This window comes from Prosopis cineraria, unplaced genomic scaffold, assembly GCF_029017545.1.
Source record: "Prosopis cineraria cultivar Desert tree isolate PC_DT_omini unplaced genomic scaffold, ASM2901754v1 PC4, whole genome shotgun sequence".
NCBI classification, from domain to species: domain Eukaryota; kingdom Viridiplantae; phylum Streptophyta; class Magnoliopsida; order Fabales; family Fabaceae; genus Prosopis; species Prosopis cineraria.
The window spans coordinates 40,256,221-40,281,832 of NW_026555335.1; the positions used below are offsets into that span (position 1 = coordinate 40,256,221).

The window sequence follows — 25,612 nt, forward strand, 5'->3', positions numbered from 1 at the left end:
TGGGTGACTTGTGAGTTGTGATCATAGGAAGTGGCTATCTTGCCAAAGTATAACACCATCCACCATCACCGGCTACAATGATGCATAATCGTGCCTGACACTTCTTGCGTCGATTCCATATTAAAATGATAGCTTTCAATTTTCAGAAATTCTTATTAATTTCATGTGGCCGTAATGAGGTGATTTACTGGGTTCAGATCACAAGTCAAATTATTTCACTTGCATGTTCAAAAAAAGAAAAACTCAAATTAGCGTAAATAGGAAAAGTTCTCATTCCCAAGCAAATGGTCGGGAGCCAAATTCAATTCAAAACCTTTATGTGGAGCAAACTAAGGAAAAATTTATGTTTTATCTCCAGTACCCCAAGGCCCAAGGGCATCACTCCCTAGAGTTTCACCAAAATAGGACCTTGGGCCTTGCTGCCTGCCAAAAAAAAAAAATTGAACATACAAAATATACGATTAGCGTTGACAGCGAAGAAAAACGATCGTTTCCTCCAAAACCGTTTTAAATCTAAAGCTTGAATTAGTTGATAATTTCGTCAGATATCTTCTCGCAACTGTCTTTCTTCTCAGATGCCGCGTCTGTTTTCTCATCCTCTATTGAGCTCTTTTGTTGCAGTTCGCGTTTCAGTCTTTGGATCTCCTTATCCTTCTCTTCTAATTTTTCTTGCATCATAACAACCTGCAGGAAAAATCCATTCAGCTTGTGTCCTGACGAAGTAAAACAATATTGAGAAAAATAAGAGACTTCATCAAAAGCATTTATGGCTCTACCACCGGTTAATCTAACAACCTAATCATATACTTCATAAAACCTAACAGAAAGATCCTGCTGCTACTTGTGTTGGCAGATATACTAATCGATAAAGCATAATGCGTAAGAGAAAAACACTTCTTTTCCTGCTTCAAAGTAAAATATTTTTTTTCAGATAAAATTTCCTTCAGAAAACATTTTTCAGTGCCAAATAATGGCTGCCTAACGCATAACTGAAATTATGAGTAGCAATCCTTGATTAAAATCAAAATATGACAGTAGGAAGAAGTGAAACCATTTCATTGGATCTTTCCACATCATTTGTCAGCCCCTCCATAAATTTCCTCAATCCTGTAACCAATGTTTAAGATTAATATTACATACATTGCAAACATAATGAAAAACATTAATAACAGATTATGGATGAACATAATATAAATCTCCAAGTGTTCATTCCATCCTACAGTCTAAAATTCCTCCCTTGGTAATTTTGTACTCCTTAAAAATGTCCCAAGATCAACACTTCGTGCACGACAATATTCATTAAAAAATTGCATACATCAAATCACAGTTGTCAATGTCAGTCCAAAAAAAAAAAATCACAGTTGTCAATGATTTGTGGCAGCAATGCCAAAAATCACCACGGATGATAACTGGGACAGCCATTGCAGCTGTTATTGACAAACACTGCTTCAAATGATTAGATGGTGTAAAAATAATAAAATTGATTATGCACATCTATTTTCAAAGGATTATCAGATTTGTGAATAACTTGCTTAATGAATCTTAGAAAGGTCACACAGCAAACTAGCCACACACTGCAGCCAAAACATTGGTATGGTTTAATTGTACAAGATTCACCCAACAAACTTACCTTCAAATTGACTTCTGAGTTCAGCATTCTGGGATTTCTGCAGTGCAAGTTTCATTGCTAGTTCATGCATCTGTGTAACCAAAGGGGGAGGAAAAGAGAACAAAAACTTTCAAACAACACTTAAGCAGTAACCATGAGGAAGATTAAAAATTAAAGTTGTGCTAATGTGTTTCTACCTCGACATCACTTTCAAATACGTGAATACCATATAATGCTGTTATGCAAAATAAAATATGATTTAAAAGGAAATAGAAAGAGAAAAGTGATTTTGTAGTTTGAAAATCTCTGTGCTCCCAAATAAAAATAACAAAAAATACAGTTGCCCTTGAATAATAATTATAGAGGTGTAATAAATATCATATATCTTTCTCCTGCAATGAAAAACAGAAAGATCATTATGATATGAAAAAGGCAAAAGAAGTAGAATAGAAGAGAGATAAGATAGAATTTGAAGAGAGAAGGAGGAGAATTCAGGAAGCACAGAAAAACAGAGAGGATTCGAGAGAGAGAATCAGGTGGTTTTCTGAATAATGCACTTTCACTATGATTATTAGCCTAATTACAATTACAGGATCCTAGTATTTACAGGCTTTAGGCAGAGTAGTCAACAAAAATAGCAAATGACTTAATTACCCTTAATAACTACCAACTACCTAAATAACACATGACTTTTATTATTTTCATATCAATAACCCCCCTTAACAGCCCTTGTCCTCAAGGGTTTGGAACTTAAAAATCTGGAAATTGTTCCTGGAAGTTAAACAAAGACATCCAGCTTGCTTCCTCATTAGGTTTGCCCTTCCATTGTACTAAAGCTTCAGGAATAACCCTTCCCCTATGTCTCCCTACTCTCTTATTCAAGATCACCCCTGGAACAAGGGTAGCTGGAACTTCTGGCCAATTTTGAGGAGGATGCCTTTGCTTAACCAAGAGATCTGGACATAATTTTAACCAAAAAAAATGGAAAGTTGAATGAATTCTAGATGCAGAGGGAAGTTCTAACTTGTATGCAACCTTCCCTATCCTTTCCACACCCTATAGGTCCAAAATACCTTGATGCCAACTTTTGAGAACTTATAGATGCTGCTGAAATCTGTCTATAAGGTCACAGCTTTAGATAAACCCATTGACCAACCTCAAATTCATGATCAGACCTTCTTAAATCAGCTTTTTGCTTCACACGGTTGGCTGCCCTATTGAGATGATGCTTTAAAACATTTATCATATGCTCTCTTGCTGCAAAACTCCTATCTAAAGCTTCAACCACAGCTTCTTTAGGTATATAGGGAGCATATATTGGTGGTTTTTGTCCATAAAGTATTTCATAGGGTGCTGTCTTGGTTGAAGTGTGGAAAATTGTATTGTACCACCATTCCACCAAGGGTAACCATTTGCTCCATTCCTTAGGAGTTTCCCAACACATACAGCTAACATATGTTTCCAAGCAAAGATTCAACACCTAAGATTGCCCATCACTTCGAGGATGGTAAGAAGAAGTAAGCTTCTCAACCTTGATCACCTTCAAAAATTCCCTCCATAAATTACTGATAAAAATTGGATCCTGATCACTAATAATCTCATTAGGAGCCTTATATAACTTGTAAATATGATCCACAAAATGTTGACTCAAGGTAACTGCTTAGAAGGGATGGGAAAGAGCCAAAAAGTGAGCATATTTGCCCGTTCTATCTACAATAACCCATATTACTTCTTTACCCCCAGATTTGGGCAGCCCTTCTATAAAATCCATTGCTATGCTCTCCCATACTCTATTAGGAATAGGCAATGGTTGCAATAAACCAGGGATAGTTGTTGTCTCATGCTTGCAACGAGCACAAGTATCACATTCTCTTACAAAGTCTTGCATATCCTTATGCATCCCCTTCCACCAAAACAACCCTCTAACCCTTTGATAGCATGCACCCCGATGTGGCCTCCTTGTGGACTAGCATGTAACCATTCAAGGATTTGTTGCCTAACAGCTGCAACATAACCAACCACTAGCTTCCCTTTCCATTTTGACAATTGTCCATCCCAAACATACTTGCCAATATCACCTCCTTTTTTCTGCAATTCAGAAATTATGGCCTTCAAATCTACATCTGCATCCCAACTCTCCCTAATTTGCTGAAGTAACTCAGGAGAAGTGGCGTCAAGTGCCATTTGCAACAATTGAAGTCCATGCAATTGTGATAAAGCATTCACAACAGCATTTTCCTTTCCTTTTTTGTAGCAAATCTCATACTCATAGCCCATCAAATGAGCTATCCAATACATTTGAAAAGGACTTTTTAATTTCTGCCCCAATAAGTACTTCAAGCTTTGTTGATCAATTTTGATAATAAACTTCTTCCTCTCCAAATACTGATGCCAATATTCAACTGCCTAAACCACTGCCATCAACTCTTTCGCAGACAGATAATTTCAAGTGTCGACGAGCCAAAGCCTTGCTGAAGAAAGTAACAGGTCTACTTTCTTGTATCAATACAGTACCAATCTCAAAACCACATGCATCTGTTTCAACAACAAAAACTTTATTAAAGTTGGGTAAAGCAAGCACGGGAGTTGAAACCAATACTTCCTTCAATTTTGTAAAAGCTTTTGTCACTATATCAGACCAAGGAATTCCCTGTTTTTTTTTTTTTTAACAAATCAGTGAGAGGCCTTATAATCTCTCCATAATGCTAGATAAAGCTCCTATAATATCCTGCCAAGCCAAGTAAAGCTCTTAATTGCTTGATGTTGGCTGGTTCTGACCATTCAAGGACTGCTGCCACTTTTTTAGGGTCTGTAGAAATGGTCCCATTTCCCAAGATATGACCCAAATACTCAACGATGGTTGCTGCAAAAGTACACTTCCCCCTTTGGACAAAATATTGATTTTTTCTTAGGATTTCCAACACCTTTGTTAAATGCTCCACATGATCTGTAAGAGAAGAAAAGTATATTAGGATATCATCAAAGAAAACAAGAATAAACTTCCTTAAAAAGGGTCTAAAGATAGAATTAATTGCTCCCTGAAACGTGGTAGGAACATTGGTCAAGCTAAAAGGCATAACTAGCCACTCATAGTGCCCAAAATGTGTTTTAAATGCTATTTTGTAAGCATCTCCAAGTACCATGCAAAGTTGATGATATCCAGCTCTTAAATCCAACTTAGTAAACCACTTTGCAGCACTTAGTTCATCAAATGTATCCTCCAAAAGAGGGATATAGTACTGATTTTTAATATTCCTTTTGTTTAGCTCTCTGTAATCAATACACCTGCCACGAACCATCCTTCTTTATTAACACTATTGGAGCTTAAAAAGAAGAACTTTCTTGAATAATTCCAGATTGTAGATGTTCTCCCACTAGCTTCTCAATCAAATCCTTTTGAGTTGAAGGATAGGAATAGGGCTTTTAAACTAATAGGGTCAGTCCTCTTTTGAAGGACTATGGCATGGTTATGACTTTCTCACATGGGTGGCACCCCTTTTGGCTCTTCAAAAACATTAGGAAAAGCCTTTAGAACTTGTTGAATTCCTTTGTGTGCCCCTTCTAATGCCTCTAAAACAGCGAAACAATTGGCCTCCTCTTTTGTGGATTTCAACAATTGCAATAGAAACCTTTGCTCATCTCTCTCCCCTTTTATTTCAATTCTCTTAGGCTGCACCACCATCCACAAATTAGGTGGTGTGGCTTGTAACTTGCATAGTTGGTCTCCTTGCCCAAAATACATTGTGAGGGTCTTATAATTCCAAAAGGCATTTTTGATGCTTTTTAACCAGTTGAGACCCAAAACCATGTCATAAGTTTTCAAATCAAGTATTCTGAAATAAAAAACAAACACCAACCCTTGCATTCTCCACTTAAAATTTTTCTATATGCCATGGATTTGTAATTTTTTTCATCCAACCACTTCTACCCAAGATAACACTAAACAATCAAACTTCCAACCAAGCATCTTAGCCAATTCCAGATCCAAGAAATCATGTGTACTACCATTATCTATCAAAATCTGAATCTGCCTCTCACCACAGTGCCCTACAACCCTCGTTGATGAAGCCCCTTCAATTCTTTCAATGGCATAAAGTGAAATTAGGGGTGTTTCTTCCCCTAGAACTTCATCACTTTCAGATTTTGTAACCGGTGGGTCTTCTTGGCTTTCTAGCAATTTAATGAAGTGAAGCTGCATCTTTTGCCTTTGCAGGCACTTGTGATTATGCGAGAACCTTTCATGACAATAAAAACACAAGTTTTTGCTTCTGTGTTCTGCTTCCTCTTTTGCAGATAAGATTTTAGAAGAGTTAGAGCTGTTTTTAGCAACATTATTAAGATTATTTTAGGTTACAAGTGTCAACTTCCCTTTCTATTAGGTCCCACCATTTAGGAGGGCATTTTTGTAAGGTGCCCAAGTGTTCTATAGAACCTACAAGGGGGTGTTGGAAGATGTAGACACTTGTGCACTATTCTTCCCACTAGTTTTCTTTTCTACCAAATGTTGTATTGTTATTTCTTACATACGAGCTAAAGACATTCCTCTTGAAGAGTCCTTGGTTTGAAAAGTCTTACAGCACCCGTAAGTTCTTCCATTAGTCCCTCCATAAAAACTTTGACTAAATATTCTTGTGAAAGATCCAGCTTACAAGGGATGAAGTCGAAAGTATCATTAAACTAGGCCAAAGAACCCTTTTATCTCAGCTGCATCAGATCACCCATTGGCATCTCGTGTGTGGGTCTAAACCTTTCTTTAAAAAGGATGACGTACACCTCCCAAGGTGGGGTAACGCCGAAGTAGATCTTTTCCATCGCCGTATGCCAAGACCATGCTTCTTCATCCAGACAGATTGATGCCATCTTCACTGTTTCTTCTTCAAGCGCGTTATCAAGTTCAAAGTATCTCTCACATCGCATGATCCATCCCAACACATCGGACTGAGAGAACTTGGGAAATTCCATTTTTGTCGATTGGGTGGGCCGTCGATACTCTTCTCTATGTCTCACATCCTCTTCATGGAAACGATGATGCCCATTTCTGCCATCTCTAATGCATCAACCGTGATTGGTCAACTCTTCTCTGTCTTGCATCATCGCTTCCATCTATTGTGACAAACCCGTAACTTGTTCGCCAAGTGTATCCACTAAATCAAGTTTCATAAGTCTTCTTTCCATCTCATATAGTCTTTCTTCCATCTCTTGTTGGGTTTGATTATGGGTCTTCACCATGTACCATCAAGATGATAAAAAGAAGAAAAGAGGGTGGCCAAGGAACAAAGGCTCTAGTACCACTAATATGAAAAAGGTAGAAGTAGAATAGAAGAGAGATACTCCCTCCGTTTTTATTTATAGAAGAAACTATCACTTTTTACTTACTTTTTTTATATAAGCAAAATCACCTATTTCAATAAGTATTTATTACACATCTCCTAAATCACTTCTCATAATTTACATTAATGAGAAATAATTAACACATGCTTACGTTGATTAATATAGAACATTTTAGTCTAATTCTTTTATTTTCAAACATGATCATTATGGTTAACCAATTTTCTTAAACTGTGTAATATAGTTTTTTTTTCCCTTATATATAGAAACGGAGGGAGTAAGATAGAATTTGAAGAGAGAAGAAGGAGAATTCAGGAAGAAGGGAGAAACAGAGAGGAATTGAGAGAGAATTAGGGGGTTTTCCAAATAATGCACTTTCATTATGATTATCAGCCTAATTATAATTAAGAGGAACCTAGTATTTATAGGCTTTAAGTAGAGCAGTCAAACAAAAATAACAAATGACTTAACTACCCTTAATAACCACCAACTACCTAAATAATACATGACTTTTCTTATTTTCCTATCACACTCTTCCCTTACGCACCCAACTTTTTCATTGGCAGAACACGCATTTTCATATAATGCTATCAAGGGCATTCATTAATATATGTCCATAATGCATAAACATTCAGGTCAAAATACTTGTGATGACCATTTAGTCCCTTTCATGTCCAACAGCTCAATAAAAAGAAATTAAACTCCCAAAAAATAAATAAAACAACAGAAACAAAAAGCAAATCATATAGCAGCACCTTTCCCTCAGAAGCTTGATTCCCAATCTCCTCATTTTCCTCCTGTAGTGTTCTACATTTAGCCATCAGCATCTTCCCCATCTTACTCTGAGGAGTGAAGTTTACAGCAGCAATGTTATCTTGCAACTCCTTTACCCTTTTGTCCTTTTCCTCAACTAAATTCTGCCATCAAATTAGAATTCTTGAAAGAACTTCCTTTCAAAAGTAATCAACAATGCATACATAAAGTTAAAACCAAACTAAAACCAATGGATAACCTGCCTCAACCAACATGAAAAATAAATCAAGATAATGTTAAACATGGGCTCTAAGACATCGCAATCAGATGGTGATGCATGTAAAATGACAAGCACATCTTGGACACAGCATGAATATCGAAGCACACGGATATGTCTCTGGAATTTGAAGGCACAAATCAATTCTCATAAATGTTATTTTAAAATTCTCATTTATGTATCTGAGCACCCTCTGCGCCACCGTTAGTCATCCTTTCTGGCTCCGGTTCTTAGTAGCAGACAATTAACCAAACATCCTTTGTCCCCAACATTGTATCACAATTCCCCACTAAGAAGCTTGGCCACTTTTTTTCATTATGTCTAAATGAGGTTCCACTTGATATTCTAACCTCCAAAATAGCAGGTTCTTGTAACAACTAACAATACTTAACAAAGGAATAAAACTAGAGCTTTGCAGTAAATGGAGTATTCTTCATCAAGTAACAATCTATTACTCTTAGGCATCACTAGGACAAAAGAAACCAAAGAAATAGCTTAGACTAACCGTTTTCTATTAGGGCCAAAATTAATACAGTTAATAAACTCCACATCCCAATGCAAGCATGTCTTAGTGAGAGAGAGTAGAGTTGATTAAGCATAAGTCATTATCAACTTTAATAACAAACCTTTAATCGAGTGAACTCTTCATGTACAGCTGGATCTAGTAACAACTTCCTTCCCTGCAAAACAAATATCAAGGAAATTAAACCCACAACCAAAGCATTGAAGTCTAGGGAGCTAGGATAAGTAAAAGAAAGAGATAGAGTAAAAGATACCATGCAAGAAGACTGATACATATAAGTTAGCATTTTTATCATTATAAAACTGACTGTAAGAAACCAGAGTGATAAACAAGAAGCAATTGGTTTAAATCACAAAGAAATAAGATAAGATAAAGAGGTAAATACAGAAAAAAGATTTTGCACTCTTCTGTTTCAATTCATCAGATGCCACACAAATGGGAGCTAGCGTCCCTACCCTCCACTCCAAAAAATAATCCCACTCTTTCCAATGAAAAACCTTCAACATTTGTTTACCAAAGATGATAATAAGCAGAACTCAAGCTGATTGAGGACTGGTAAATGATGCAGCTTACATCCATGCTGAGAATTTGATTTGTTACTGAATCACATAGCATAGCACACAAGTTCTTCAAAAGTAACGATGCAGTGATATACAATGAATGGAAACAGTGAAATATATGCAAGTAAGAACATTAAATCTCTACAAGGCTAAAAAATATATTACTAGAAAACACACAGTATACCTGCAGTGATGGCGGCTTTAGTTGTGCTTTCAAATCCCGTACAGTAGACTGAAAAAATATTGAAATCTTAAGACACTCATTATCATTACAACCACCAAAATGAAAAAAACATGAAAATCAGTGATTGATTTCATTAAAGTGCTAGCTGTCTTGAGCTTTCAGGTCCAGATAAGGCTTGTGACACTGATATGGGCAAGGTTAAAATGGCAAAAACCAAGTAACAGAAAGTTTTCTGAATTTCACACAACTTTTGTTAAATCACGCCATATATTTGCAACTCAGAAAGCTATTCAGGGCTCTATCTAGCTAATTATTTTCAAAACCCTCACCTCTAACCTTTTGCCGTTACTTTTTAATAGCTAGCACCCCAGCAGAAGTTGAAGGGGCATATCTAGTTTAACAGAAGGAGAAACTCAAGATTACAAGGAGTTAAAGATATATAAGATATATATATATATATATATCATAAGTTCATATTGTTACACTATTCACTAACTGAATTGACTCTTATGAACAATTAAGGAGTCATTTCAGGCCTCGTTAACCATGACTGTTCTTTCTTTCTTTCTTTTTTAACTACTAAACAGAATAAACCCAGGCTCAACTTTTCTGCAGGCAAGCCACTTGTCAGCAATGCAAACACTTTTTAACTACTAGCCAGCAAAAGAGATATAACAACTGAAAAGGAACTCTTGATTTATGATAATGAAATTTTATGAGAATTCCATTTAAGGAAAGCATTGATGATTCCAATAATAAAATGAAGCTCATGCAGACGGTGACTCAATGTTTTTTTTTTTTTTATTACTTTAGATGCATGTAAAGGACAATAAGAGAGGAGGCATGATCCCAGTCTCCCTTTCGTCTTATTCACTTCATAATTTATCTTGATTTAGTGGAAGAGGGCAGACGATTCCATCAGCATTTGAGATTGATCCAAAAGATAATATGAGTGCTCACGCTACCAAGAACAAAAGCAATATCTCAAAAACATTACCTTCAACTCTGCTATCTCTTGTTCACGTTTTGCAAATGTTACAATGAAAGCAGCTTCCTTTTTCTTTGCCTTTTCAAGCTGATAACCAACAACAAAATAAATGGGGTCAATGGAACCTTGGAAATAGATGTTTATTTATATTAAAGCACCACAAGTACTAGAATCTAAACCTGCTCTCTCAGAGACTCTTCAGATGATTTCAGGGCCTGAAGATAATTAATCACCATCTTGGGTTCTAGAGAGAAGAAAGACAAAATAATAGTTCAGCTACATATTAAAATAGAGAACAAAAGAGCTTCTGTTTGAACAATAAATACATGTCACATAGTTAAAACAAAACAGGTACAAACTGACCTGGAGTGGTCCCAGTGGGTAAGAAAGGTTCATTTTGCAATGAAGAATGCCAATTCTGAATCTCAGATTTTGCTGTCTCATATTCATTCTGGAAAATGAAATGACCAGGTAAACATTTTGAAGAAATGAAAAGGCCAAAAAGGTATATTTTAGCATCAAATATGACTATCATATGAACTTTAAGCCATTACACATAGACAACTCTCAATCCTGCACAAACTTGAACATATTCCAAAATAATTTGTACTGTTGACGTCAAAAAATTACAATGAAGCTTTTATAAAGGGCACCGATCAGCATCCGATCAATGAAATAAGACAGTAATCCACTTATCTCAAAGATCAAAAGTGAGAATCTTTCTTAAAAAAATACAACAAACACAAGAAAATAATGTCATGGACTTGTTAGAAGGAAACCTTACTTGGCATTTTGCAAGCGTGTCCTTACAACTCTGAAGACTGCCAAAAAAACAGTGGCAAAATAAACTTTAGACTAAAATAATTTACTACAACCTTAGCACAGCAATATGTTCCACATCAACAATGCTATAACATACCTCTCACGAAGAGACAAAATCATTCCTGTAGTGACACCCGGAGCAGCTTCTTCAGCTTTTGATTTGGCCTGCATTGAAGGAAAACAAATTCTGTGTTTCAAATACAATTTATACACCTCTCATTAGCAAGTACTCATATCAGGGAAGAACAGCGCGCATCATCCTTTCCACCTTCCATGGAAACCATACATGTTCTTATTGTTCTATTTTCGCCTCAAATTTGCTTATATCCATATTATTTAGTGAAAAATAAGATAAATGTCTTGCACCGAAAAAAACCGATCAAGATAAATGTCCGCTGCATATATAAACAGTAGTAGTGACGATAACCTTCTTAGGAGCAAAAGGATCACCGTCATAATCTTCATGGTCGTAGTCCGGAGATGACCTCTTATCACCTACACTTCCATAGAACGATACGATAGGAAAATACAATTAAATTTTCAAAAAGTGTCTGACAAAGACGAAAAACCTGAGTGCCTTCCAAATCCGCCTTCAAAATCAAACTCCTACGCTTGAGAAAAGCAAACATTAAGTTGGAAGAACATGGATGAACAAACCATACGAGAGATTCAGTAAGAGCAATGGCGAATTCTTAGACTTACATCGTCGAAATGAGCAGAAGAAGCCATGAACTGCAACCCTAGAAATCCCAGAGACACTGAGAGAGCAGTGATGCAAGCGAATTGAAGAAGCTGGAAATGCGTTGTTCTGGGAGGGAAAAGGACTGATAATCACCCGCGGTCGTTAGCATTCAGCTCCTTTCAACATTGAAGTTGAATGAGATACAACATTTTTACGTTAGGTGAGAAAATTTGAACGTTAATTATCATTTGGAATAAAAGACAGGGAAAATGACAATTAAAAATCTTATAACACCATTCATTATAATTAAAAATTCTAAATTATTAAAATTTTAATAATAAATTATAGTCATTATTTAAAATTAAAAAATACATATGAGTTTATAAAATTGTTTTCTAATGCAAAAATTATTATTATCATGTGTCGAGATTTGAAACTATTATTAATTTCAATTAAAAAAATTAAAATTCATATTTAAAAATAGAATGAACAAAAATTTTAATTCATAATAATAATTTTAATAGTTTTTTTTAAATTTTTTAAGTAATTATCTATATATTAACATTGACAAGTAAAAAAATTCACAAATAATTAATTTTATATTTAAAATTAATTTTAGTAAATTTTTTAATTACTACCCTATATTTATAAGTGTCTTTTAAAAGTTTTATAAATAAATTTTAGTTTTATATTAAAAAATAACTCATTTTTTAGTGTAAATCATGATTTTCTCAATTAAAATTAATATTAACAATAATTATAATTTATCATAATAATTTTAATAGTATTTTTTTTATTTTTCAAGTGATGGTAAATTTGTAAACTGGTATGTGTTTTTTATGAGTTAAACTCATATATATTTTTTATTTTAAATTAAGATTATAATTCATTACTGAGATTTTAATAATTTAAAGTCTTTAACTATAATTAATAATTTTATAAGGTTCTTAATTACTATTTTTTTTGAAAGATATATTCACAATATATTAACATTAAATTCAATATATTTATTAAAAAATAATTACCTTAAATGCAAGCATTATAATGACACATCTTTCCCGCGACAATTCACAATGTAAAGGGAGTGTAGTTTGGAGAGGGATCGGAAATGTCCATCCAATTCCATGCTTCTCTGAAAATGGGCCTAATGCTTTGGGCCTAAAGTACAGCCCATACCCCATATGCATTCAGGCTCAAACAAACTGAATATTGCGATTCCTTTGCGCCGCAAGCATCACGCGATCAACTGATTTGAATCATGAGTTTTGCTTTGCAAAGCAGCACCTAGGTTAATGAGTAAATGAATTCTTTTTTGCCCAAAAAAATGTACATTAACTAATTATTGTGGAGGGTCGTCATGTTAATTAGGACCAGGACAGGCAAATTTGTCTCAAATGAAATAGCATTATTGCCCGACTACTCAGGACACCTATGGAACAACAACAACAACAACATATATATATATATATATATATATATAACGTAACATAGATTACTATATTGATCTTATTTTTAAAAAGATTACCGTAAAATGTGGAAAAATTGAACGAATTTCATAAAATTGGAGTAAATCATTCTTGGAGCCTTTACATACAAGTATATGAATTCCAAAAAGCACCACCAATATATAGTTATCACATACAAATTGCAATACAGCATGGTTTGTGGAATACAAATTTTTTTATAGTTTATTTTAAGATAGAGGTAAAATATATTATGTTTTAGTATTCTAGCATATTTTAGTACAAGTTATATAAACATATTTATAAAAAGTCAATCAAAATATTGATCCTTTTTAAATTTTTAAATCATAACTAACACAAGCTATTGTCAAAGCCAATCATTATTATAAGCCATAATCATTAATCATTGGTCACTACTACCACTATTTGTCCAATTTTTTTTACTCTAAAATTATCTTCAAATTAACATGATCAAACAGATTTTTGTTTTGTTTTGATTTAAAAACAATTTTAAAAAAGTAGCTTAGAAAATATTTTTAAAAATAAAAAATGAATACAAAATCAAACAAGTTCTTATCACTAAAGTTCTATAATAGCCGTGGACGCCATTTACAATAGAAGAAGATTTTAAAAGACACGTAACCCACGTAGCTCACATTGTATATAAATTAAAATAACAATAACAAATACTTATATTTATCATTGAATAAACTTTTAAACAAACTCAAAACAAGTTCTCCATCTCAACAAGTTTAAAAAAAAATGGTAAAAGAGAGGGCAGGGCCCAAATGTTTAAGTAAGAATTACAAAAAAGGGGATTGAGGTCTCAAACTATAAAAAGACACTAGGCTCGTACAAATATAGGATGTAACACTTTAAAAATTATTTCATTAATTAATTAAGCTAATGAAGGATAATTATTTAAATTTAAATATAATTAAGTTTGAAGATGGTTAGAGACGGTTAGTAAGCTTATTGGATTTAACTTTTACTATTAGATTGAGTTTAAAAATGAATTGGACCATTCGAGCTTAAATTGAAGGGAGAATCAAAATTTAACTTATTGTGCATATATTGAAAATCATACTCAATAAAGCATGTACATTTGAGAAAACAAAAAGAAAAAGGTGAGAATGAAGGGCTCATGATTTTGCTAGTGTTTTGGGGAGATTTAAATATTCTAATCACTAAGGTAAGCCTTTCTTACCATTCCTCTTCCTCTCAACACCATTTTTAAGTTACAATTTGTAGTTAGAGGATATTTTTAGACCTCGAGAACTTTGGGTCCAAGTCCATTGACTTAAATGAAGTTAATGGGAGATGTTAGAAGTATCTATGCTTATAAATAGTGGTTTTATATGCCTATAAGAATGGGCTTTCAATTATGGATGAATTTGTGCATTAAAATGCTATTAGTTATGAAAGTTTAGGTTGTTTGAAGCCACTAATAGTGGTAGATGGGTTTAATGAAATTAGTTAAAGTTAATAGAAATTAATAAATCTAATGTGATGATTAAACTCAGGAGTTGAAAGCTTTAGGTGATTAAAGTGTTTAAATTTAAGAGTTTAAAATGAGTAATTTGTGACATTGATGATAATTTTGGATTGTTAGATGATATATTGACAATTATTTATGTTGTTGAGAGCTAAATAAAATTAATAAGAGCTAATGAACTCATCAGATGTTGGAGGTATGATTATTTTAATAATTATTAGTGATGGATATTAATGCTAACTATAGACTAATCTCATAAAGTACTGGTGAGCTTGAATTTAGCTTAAAAAACAAGTTGTGATTAAGGGATAACTTTTGACCTTTCAAAAGTTTGAAGTAGCAGGAGGAAATTTTACTTTTACTTTTACGTGTTAATTAGTTACTTAGTTTTTATAAACTATTGTCAAGATATGTGAATGTATTTTCATGCAAGTGTGGCATGAAATATCTAAAAATCATATATTATAATTTATGAGATATTAAAAATAAATGTGTATGAACTTGCAAATGGAATAGTTGTTGTGATATAGACAAATTAAAGCAAAACTTATAGTTGTTTCATGTCTCAAATGAGTCATACAAGATGATGGTAAATTGATGAGTTATGTGAAGTTATGTAAAGAAAATTATAAGTAAGTGTGAAATTATGTGCTAATTTGTGATGCGAGAAACATATGATGATTGTGTTATTATGATGAAAATGATGATGATAAATTGCATACTAATTATGATGATTTTATGCATGAAATTATAATTTATTGTGGGAGTTTGCCTAGGGAGAGAAATAGTGATAAATCCATATGGTGTTGGTGGCTTATCGTTGGAATCAAAAGCTAGCTAGACTGTCAATCATTAGAATCAAGAGGTAGTCTTTATCACATTATTGTATAAGGACTGTCCCACTTATTTTTCGAGAGACTTAAACCTAACTAGTTTTCACTAGTTTATGATGAGACTAGCTTAGGGTTACGACACATTACAATTATTAGTATTGGGGAAAATAATGATTTACAAGTGAGAATAATAGCCTTGGATAAGAAGCTCCTCACCAGTGGAAGGCTTAGATAGTTCAAATTCATGAATGTAGCCTACTAAATAGCCACCAATTTCATGTTGGAGGTATTCAGAGGGTGTAAGGTTGTCATTAATCATGCATATCATTATATGGTACATGGTTGTTACTTTTGTGATCTTACACGTTTTATAAAGAGAACATGATTGTTAGTGTTATGACCCTTCCATGCTAAATAATCTAATATTATATAATTGTTAATTTTTTAATAATATGAATTGGGTGGTTTAATATATGAATATGTTTCATTTGAATATATCATTTATATCATTATGATTAATTAAAATGCATTAGTATAGGTTTGATATACTTTGGTTATTAAGTGATTATACTTACCCTTCGTTTAACATTTTACAAGCATTAGCTTCGGTCAAAACAAAAGGAAAGCACTAAAGGCTTAAGAATCTTGTTTTTTAATGCATGCCTCTTTATTTATTTTTTTGGTAGAAATGTAGGCCTCTTTATCTCTATGTGTGTGCATAACTAATTTAATAATGCTAACTAGAAAAATACATATTTTGATATTTCTTGCACCATTTCATTGTTTATGTTTACTTTTAAACAAGGCTCAAAATATTGGTGCAAGTATGGCCTTTGAGTTTAAGATGATTACAATTGAAGATTGCAAGATTTGATGTTAAAATGCTTCCCTCTTTACTTTTGATGAGTTCGAGGTTAAGGGTTAAATTTGTGAAATATGTGATATCTAGTTATTGTGGTGTGCTATATAGATTGTCTCAAGTCTATAGAGTATAGTCTAGGTGTTGGGTTGTGCTTTTGTCACTTGTGTGAAATTTGGACACATGGCTTGTAGTTTAAGAGTGAAAATATGTTAGTTTGCATTTGGGACTCTAATTTGTGATTGAATTAGAGTTTGGAAATGAAATCACTGCCATTAGTTAGAATTTTGAAAGAACTTTTTATGAACACCTAGATCACCTAAATTAGAAATCAAATGAAGATTTGAGGTACATCAAAAGTTTGGTTAGAAAGTTTACCATGACAGCATGTCATGGGTTTTACATTTTATATTGCAGCATAAAATGTTATGTTACGGCAAATTATGTCAATTTTGACTCTTTTGACTTTAACTTGATTTGTTACCTTATGTGGTATGATTTTCACTCTTTCGTATATGTTTATAATCTATTTTAAATTAGTTTATATATGGTTTCAAAGTTTAAGTTATTAAACTTGGGATTCCAATTTTGAAAGCTTTATATTTTCAAATAAAGTTGTTGAAATGTGAAGTGAATATTTTAGTACTTGTTTTGAAACCTTTTAAATTATAGTAGACCTTTGATTTTTTTTCCCTTCCTACTAAAGTTAATTAGTCTTTTGATAATTGATTAAAGTCTATAATCATCGTTTGGCAATCATATGTTTAATCCATACTTCCTATAAAAGTTTTATGTAATATAGAGGAAAATCTAACTACTAATTAGCTAGATAAATGAGATTAGTTATGTAAATTAATGTGGTGTGTGGTTATATAGAGTAAAAGGTGTTTTGGGTTGTGGTTTCAGATCTAGAATTGAGTCTAAAGTAAGGTCGAGTCATTTAGGCATGAAAAAGTAAGAAAAATAAAGAGTATGTGCCACATGCCATGGCGCATGGAGACAAGCGCCGCGGCACATGGTACAAAATTTACAAAAATAAGAACACGAAGCTGATGCAAAAGAGAAGAGAAATAAAAGAGTGAATGAAAGGAATGTAAGGAACTCTGCTACGGCTTGGGGTTTGAAAGTATTATTAATATTTTGAAGCTTCTAAATACTAAGGATAAGTTCTATAAGCTTGAATCTCTCTTTCTCTTCTATCTTTCTTGACGTTGGGAGTTAGGGTTTGGTTGAATATGATAATTTTCAGTCTATAGGACCTATGAGTCCGAATTCATTGACTTAAATAAAGCTAATGGGAGTTGTTTAAATTATTTAAACCTAGCATTTTATGGTGTTATGAGTTTTGGTGGGTGTAGGGTAATAAATACCCAAGAATCCACCATAGATGAGGTAGTTAGAGCAATATGGCTCCATTAATGATAATTTAGGGGTTCAATGAAGTTAATAGAAGTTAAAGAAAGCTCATAAACCTTATGAGTATCTTTGTAATTAAGGAGATTAAGTTTTAAGAGTGTTAAAGTGTTGAACTAGGTGTTAGAAATTATCCTCAAAGAGGATATTGACTATTACATCATGATGCATTATAGACCCATTACCTGTTGGCACCATTCAAGTTTTGAAAGTATAAATTTGATGGGTAAACCTTTAATTTGTTAAAGATTTGAGGTAATTAAGGGAATCTTTCTTTTGCTCTTATTTGTTAATTGATTTATTGATTTATACCTTATAATTGAAGTGTGTGAAATTGTTATAAGTGTAAGTGTGGCATAAATTACTTGAAAAACAATTATTATAAATTTGTAAAGTTAAATGACGTGGTACATACAAAACTCTATGAAAAAGTGTTAGTGAAGTTCTATGACATAGTTTATTAAGAGTTCAATGATGTGGTTTGTTAATATAGTTCAATGATTACATGTCACATGGAGTTTAATATCTTGACATGTGAAAGGTTTAATGAAATAGTATTTTATGGAGTTCTATGATGTGTTATTTATGGAGTTCAACAAATGTGTATAGTAAGGAGTTCAATGATATGAAGTAAAGTGGAGTTCAATGACTTAGTTATGCATGTTTTTGTGATCTTCATTTATAAATTGAGTACAATTATGATATTTTGCATGCCTGTACTTTAAGTAATCGCATGCCATGAAACGTTGCATTATTATATATCGCATGATCATGAGAGGCGAGAGTTTGCCTAGAAAGAGGAGTAGTGAGTTAAAATCTAAGTAGTAAGACTACTATCAGAGCTCGATGGTTTGCCTAAATTTATTATATTTATTATCCTACTTGTTCGATGAGAGATTGTCCTACTTATTCTATGAGGAATTCAAACTTAACCAGTTTTTCACTTGTTCAATGATGAAGTTAGTCTAGGGAAAATGACACCCCATAATGTGAGACATGGGAGAAATTATGAACCACAAGTGAGATTGACAACCTTAATCGAGTAGCCTCTCATGTTTGAATGGCTAGGATAGTCTCAGTTCATAGACACTTATAGCCCATGATTTTGTGTTAGACGCATAAGGAGGATATAAGGGAGGTATGATCATATATATAGTGATAAAAGGACACATGATTGTTTGTATTATGATCCTAGAGATGAAAACCATATGATTAGTCCTAGGTCTATATGAAATTGTGTCATTAAGTTATTATCTCATGATTATATGCTACTATAAATGAGAAATATAAATGGTGTTCTTAAACATGCTAAATGATTTAAGAATGATATCTTTACTACTTACATTTAAATTAATTGACATGCATTAGTATAAGTTAAAGGAATTTTAGTTATTGAGTGGTTACACTCACCCCATTATCTTCACTATTATAAGAGCTAACTCAACAAGACAAGACATAAGGAAACAATTTGAGGCATAGGATTACGATCCTATATATCCATAGGCCTCTTTTTTTTTTACTATTAATGTGTACAATTTTGTGTGATATTGCCAACTAGGGAAAATTTATATTTTTGGTTTACTTGCACTATGAGATTATGGTATTATATTGTGTATTTTGAGCCCTAGGATATATATGTATTCATTGTGAGTTTTATAAAAGGGTTAAAATACTAGTACAAGTGAAAAATGATCAAACATGCAATTTATTTTGACATGGTACAATGATTTATGAGATTGTGGCTCCTTCTTCTGTTTGTGAAATTAAGGGGTTGAGCATTAAAAATATGTTGAAATTATTATTTGTGAGACACGATATAGTGCACAAATTCATTTTGGTCTTTTAAGTAAGATCTAAGGTGTGTTTTTGGCTTCTGGCACTTGAAATGTAAATTAGACACTTAAGTTGTGCAGTAAGATTGAAAAGGAGTAGGTTTTTAAAATGGGTGTCCAAATTTTGATTGAGAAGTGTTATGATTGTGAAATCAGTGTCATTAGTTAGAGTTAGGAGAAAGTTCTCTTTAGACACCTAGATCACTTTAATAGGATATCAAATGAGAAATAAGATGTGTTGGAAGTTTGCCCCTATTGTTGTCAAATGACAATCAGCAATGCTGTCAAATATGTGCAATACATCGTGGTGTATGGCACTTGAGCTACGGCGCATGGTATAGAGGCATACAAACCTCATTGTGTGTATGATAAGCCACGGTGCACGTCTACTTTTCTGCACAACTTTTATTGTTTTCATATTTTATGTAAGTGCTTTAACTTGTGAGAGGTCTTACACTTATGCATATATTAAATTACTTTGATTTTGAATTACAAAAGTTTATTGTAACGTTTTAATTTTAAAAAACTTGGGATCCGTGTTTTATAGAACTTACACACTTAGTAATATTTGTGGAATAATCCCTTGATTACCATAAAATTGGAGTTAATTGGTGATTAGTAAGAGAGACTTTGCATTTTGACTAATTACAAAGGTAATAAGGAGACATTACATGGGAGCAATATTGAATAAAGAAGAATAAGATAGCCCTTCCTTAGCAAGCTTATTTGCCACCTGATTCTACTCCCAATCTACTCCCTATCCATCTCACCAAGTTTTTTCAAAGGATTCTGACAATGAGCTTTATCTATTAAGTTTATTGATGACTAGCTAGTTATTACATGCCTAGGCCTAAGGTTATGGGAGTCTTCGAAGAAGGACATTTTATAGCCTAATGTTAGGATTAAGGCCTCATCAATTTTGGTTTTAACAATTATTAAATTTAGTAAAAGAGATTAGTTCCTTATAATGTAATGAATTAAAGTTTAAAGTTTTTTTAGAAGAAATGCCTAATTTAGTACCCGGCAATATCTCTAATACAATGATACTTGTAAAAAACCCAAAAAAAGATTAAAAAAAAAAAATTTGGCTTCAACGCGTATAATTTTTCCATTCTTCTACCTGAATGCATCAAATCGAGATAAAAAAGTCTATACTATTATTTAAATAAGATTGGGAGTTTAAATTTCATGAATAAAAAAATCATGTCATAAGAGTTGACGCTAATTAAATATGACAATGCTTCTAAAAAAAAATGACAATGCTTAAATTTAACAAAGTTACATTGTTACCAAATATTTGTATAAAAGAATATTAGAATATGAAATAAACCATTCGAAGGGGGAAAACATCAAGCCAGGATTCAATCATGTTTTTGGCAAATAGCATATAGGTTAATAAAGGAATGTAGTCAAATCAATTGGTGATAAAGCTAATTGTCATTATTTTGGGCATTTTAAAAGGCATAATAATAAAAAAGCATTACCACCAATTTTGACTTTATTTTTTGGATTTGGTGTAGGCATCCTTTGGGAGACACAATTAGTGGGGAGAGGGTTTGTGAATGAAATACAAATTAAAAGGGATTAAAATAAGAGAACATATCAAAATGAAATCTTTTTAAATATATATTTAATTTATAGAAACAAATGCATAGTTCATAATTCTTATAGCATGCATTACTAAAAAAATATTAATTTCAAGTTTTAGTTGGGGGAATGGTAAAGACAAAAACAATTACCTGAAGATGATACGTGTGAATCCTTGGATTTATCATTGAATAAATTGATACACTGACAAACTTCAAATAAAATATCTATCTCACAAAGTTGAATTTATTAGAAAGGATCAAGAAAGACGTGAAAAAGTAATAAATATTAATACTAATTAACAGTTAATAAAAAAATAGTAAAGCCCAATCTTGCATGATTTGTTCATACAACCTCCACAGGAAAACCCACTCCCCAACAATGGCAAACATAAATATAATATTGTCTTCGAATAAGTTTGTCCTCGTTTCACAAGCATCGTTTGTCCACCACTAATTTTTTAAATTAAAAAATTCAAACAAGTGAAATAATCACGAGGTTTAAACAATTAAATGCTATTAATTAATTATTACATTATTTTTTATTGTCGTGTTGGCATGAAGGGGGTATGGCCATCATTCTCAATCAAGGCATTAAAGTGCTGCCACTGAATGAATTGAAAACAATTGAACTCTTGCTGTTGGATTATGTATATATTCTTTTTGGTAATACTTGGTAGCTGCATGAAGATGATAAAGACAGACAACTTTTTCTTCAAGTCTTATTAAAGCCAAAAAAAAAAATTATAACAAAGAGTTTAGAATTCGTGTCATTACTTAATTTAGATTATCTTGTTAATTATGTCTTGTGGTTAATGATAAGTACATATGCCATCGAGGAGGTATAATTAAAAGCAGAAAAATTAGTCTAGGCTGGGCCCCACGCCACTTCTTCCGTGATTGGCTCGTGCGGAATGTTTAGGGCCATATGTCGACATGTTATTGGCCTTTGACACGTGGGGCTACATCTAGTCAAAATCATACCTCATGCATAATTATTAATCGTATTTTTTCTACTTTTTTTTTCTCAGAAAGGTTTTTTTTTTTAATGTGAATTATGGGAAGGGCTCAATTTAGTTTAAGTTATCCCATTCATAGTTGACATGAGTTGGCTCACATAATCGAACTAATTCGACAAGACTACCATAATAATGACTCTTAGCATGCATGGGTTTAAGTCTCTTTCAAGAGTTTGAATTAATGGTAAACCTTTTTTTTTTTGGTTTAAAAATAATTACTTGAAGTTTAACTTTTAGGATTATATTGGCCTCTTTTGACATCCTAAGAGGTATCACCCTAGCTTGCACTAATTTCTATGAAAAATGTCATGGATATGGGATCACACTTGGTCGATTGACGCTGTAGATATGCACTAAATAAAAAGTGATCTTTTACATGTAGATCAATAATGTCTTGATGGTTTCAGTAATTTATTCTTGTTGATTATATTTAATTACATGCTTCAATTTACAAGCTCAGAAGAATTTTTTAAAAAAAAATAATTGCTGTATAAAAAAGGAAAGTAATTTTTTATTTTTATCAAGAATAAAAATGTTTAAACATGATTTTTGTTATATAAGAAGTGAGTGGAAGTGTGAAACCTAGTCACGGAAAATTCATGACTTGAGAATTACCACTATTCAAAAGTTAATGATGCTAAAATTTAATTCAACAATTAGATTATTATGTATATAAAAGACGAGCAAAAATGCATCTAACTATGAGGTAATACATGCTTGGTTTGAGGAATGTTATGTTAGGATGTTCAAGTGTCAATAGATTTGGATTAATGTAAAAAACCTTATATTGAATTGAATAAAGCTTAAATATATAATAATATGAAAGAACTTATAAATTTAAATTTTAAAATTTTAAATTAATATGTAACATCTTCACATCTTATTACACATTTGTTCTCTCCGCCACTCCATTCATCACATTTAAATTTAAATAAATGTAAATGTGGTTAAAAGGAATAAGTGGATGGAAATTTAAGTGGGGCTTGTCGGCAGTGTGAAATTAATGACAAGTGTATGGAAGGCATCGATTCAGGTTGAAATTATGTGCAATGGAGGGGACAAGGTGGACACAAGAGGGCCCTAAGGTCGTTTAGGGTTATTTCATTGTTCTGCTCCTCGTAGCTAAAATTGCCCCTCCTCATCATGACTTGTATTTTGATTTGTCTCTCAGCCTTCAGTAATTACTCTATATATTAATCTTAATCAATTTTTTAAAAAACATGATTACTTAAAGAAAATTACCATGATCTTCTTTGGTTGCCTTAGGTTACGTAGGTTAAGTTTATCTCTTATCACCATTTAATTCTAATTTAATTTCTTATTTGACTTGGTAAAATTTAACATCGCCTGGTTTTACTTTAATTTGGTCCATTAATTTCATTTGATTTTCTGTTAACTATTAGTTAAATTATAATATATTGGCATTATATAAAATTAGAGGATAACAATAAAATTTGAAACAATAGAAAATTTATTTAAAGTAGTATTTTTTTTTCTATTTGTACATGTCATCCTTCCACAAGATCATGCTAATTTATTTTCTCTATATCGTTCCAGTTTGATCAGATGTCCCCGAAGAAATTTTAAAGTAATATTTTTGTGAGAGTGTTCAACAAACCTAATAGTGTGAATGGCTTCTCATTTTGTCTGATCTACCCATTGAAAAGAATAAAAAGAGAAAACATTTTAAAACTAGAAAAGCAACGCATCACCTAATAATAATTAATTCAATTTTCGAGATCTAATTAGGTATCATCAAGATCTCGAAAAATCCCACATTTCCATGTCCCAACAAAAAACGAGAGTGTTTTCTCATGTCATTTGATCAGGTTTGGCAATTAATTATCGAATCACTTAATCATGAGATGATTACGTCGCAAAAACATATAAACAGTAGAAGTAGGTGGCATAGTTTTGAGGGCTTTGCTTGAGGATCAAGTCACAATTTACCCGCCAACATGACATGTGAGTTCAATTTAATCACAACCACCCTTTCCTGATTAACCGATGATGAAAAACTTTTACACAAGATAGAATTTTAGTATCTTTCCTTTAAAACGGGATTAAATTAACCTGAAAAGTTTCCAGTTTGGGTGGTTTCATTGATCGCTTCAAATGCACTCAAGGGGTTAGAAACTCAAAACATGTTTGGATCTTTGAGGATTATGCCGCGCGTATGTTCCCCATGTTTTCAGGCACAATATTCTCAACCAATGATCATAATCATAATTAATTAATAAAAGTAGTGACAGAATTATTTTCAAGAAAATTACTCACTCTGTCCTAATTTATAAGATAAATTTAGACAAAATTATACTTGTCAAATACAAAGTTCATTAAATATACTTGTTTTTATAAAATAAAAATATAAATTTTTAAAAATATATTTCATTTAATATAACTTTTAATGATTAGGAAGAGAATAACAAGAAGGGAAGGATACTATTAAAAAAATATATTTATTAAAAATTTATTTTTATCAAATTGTTTTATATTTTGAATATCAAATCATTTTTAAAATTATTTTATAATTTTAAAAGGAAGTGGATGAACATATCTAACACATATATCTACAGTTTCATACTTGGTTATAGACTTATAGTATGAAATATATAACTTTATGGCAAAGTAAAAAGTGAAAACATTCAGACCGACCTATGTCCAAACGCATCAACTTTGCCCATATATTGTTGGCAAAACAAGAAGCCAAAAGTCATAATGACAACTCGCTTTTCACTTTTCAACAATGGGAATCAACCCTTTTTGTTCCCTACAACCATGTTGATGTATCTACGTCACACGCGCATCATTTAAATTATGCATCAACTCTAAATTTTTGTACCCTATACATGAATTTCTATCATTTTCATACTTTTTTTTTTAATACATTTCTCTATATTTAATTTCATATATATTTATTTAAATATTTATTTGATTTACTGATAATATATTTATTATATCATCACTTAAATGCTTTTAAAAATAAAATTATAACATTTTTTTATGATAATCATTAAATGAATGATATATTTAATTTAGTGTCAGTAAATTTATGCCGTTAAACTAAATGAATAATTATATATACATGAATGAATGAGATTTGTATAAAAAGGATCTAATTTATACGTACAATTGACAGTAAAAATTAATGATATGCTCTCTCATGAACTTATAAAATTTATACAAAAACTTCAAGCATACTCCTCCTATTCAATATATAAATTACTTTTTTAAAATATAATTTGATTCATTTTATAAGTTATTTGTTGATGAAATTATTTTATTTTAAATTAAAATTTTTAAATTATCTTTAAAAATTTAAAGAAAAAAATAAAAAAATAATATTATATGATTGACTTACTTTCTACTTAAGAGTTATATTTAAA

The 25,612-nt window shown here is 32.0% G+C and overlaps 1 protein-coding gene and 1 non-coding gene across 2 annotated transcripts; both read right to left on the reverse strand.

The window, feature by feature from the left end:
• Positions 1 to 248: 248 nt before the first annotated feature.
• LOC129309096 (FKBP12-interacting protein of 37 kDa-like) lies at positions 249 to 11,925 on the reverse strand. Its single transcript, XM_054950472.1, has 14 exons — positions 11,747 to 11,925; positions 11,614 to 11,650; positions 11,472 to 11,539; positions 11,142 to 11,209; positions 11,007 to 11,043; positions 10,586 to 10,673; positions 10,402 to 10,466; positions 10,232 to 10,309; positions 9,235 to 9,282; positions 8,594 to 8,647; positions 7,693 to 7,854; positions 1,631 to 1,700; positions 1,052 to 1,107; positions 249 to 684 (listed from the first exon to the last, which is right to left on the reverse strand). The coding sequence occupies exons 1-14, from the start codon at positions 11,771 to 11,773 to the stop codon at positions 526 to 528; spliced, it is 1,017 nt and encodes a 338-aa protein (XP_054806447.1). The 5' UTR covers positions 11,774 to 11,925; the 3' UTR covers positions 249 to 525.
• Positions 11,926 to 23,702: 11,777 nt separating this feature from the next.
• Positions 23,703 to 23,808, reverse strand: LOC129310193 (U6 spliceosomal RNA). The gene has a single exon (XR_008593033.1). It is a non-coding gene; the product is annotated as a U6 spliceosomal RNA (small nuclear RNA).
• Positions 23,809 to 25,612: the final 1,804 nt, after the last annotated feature.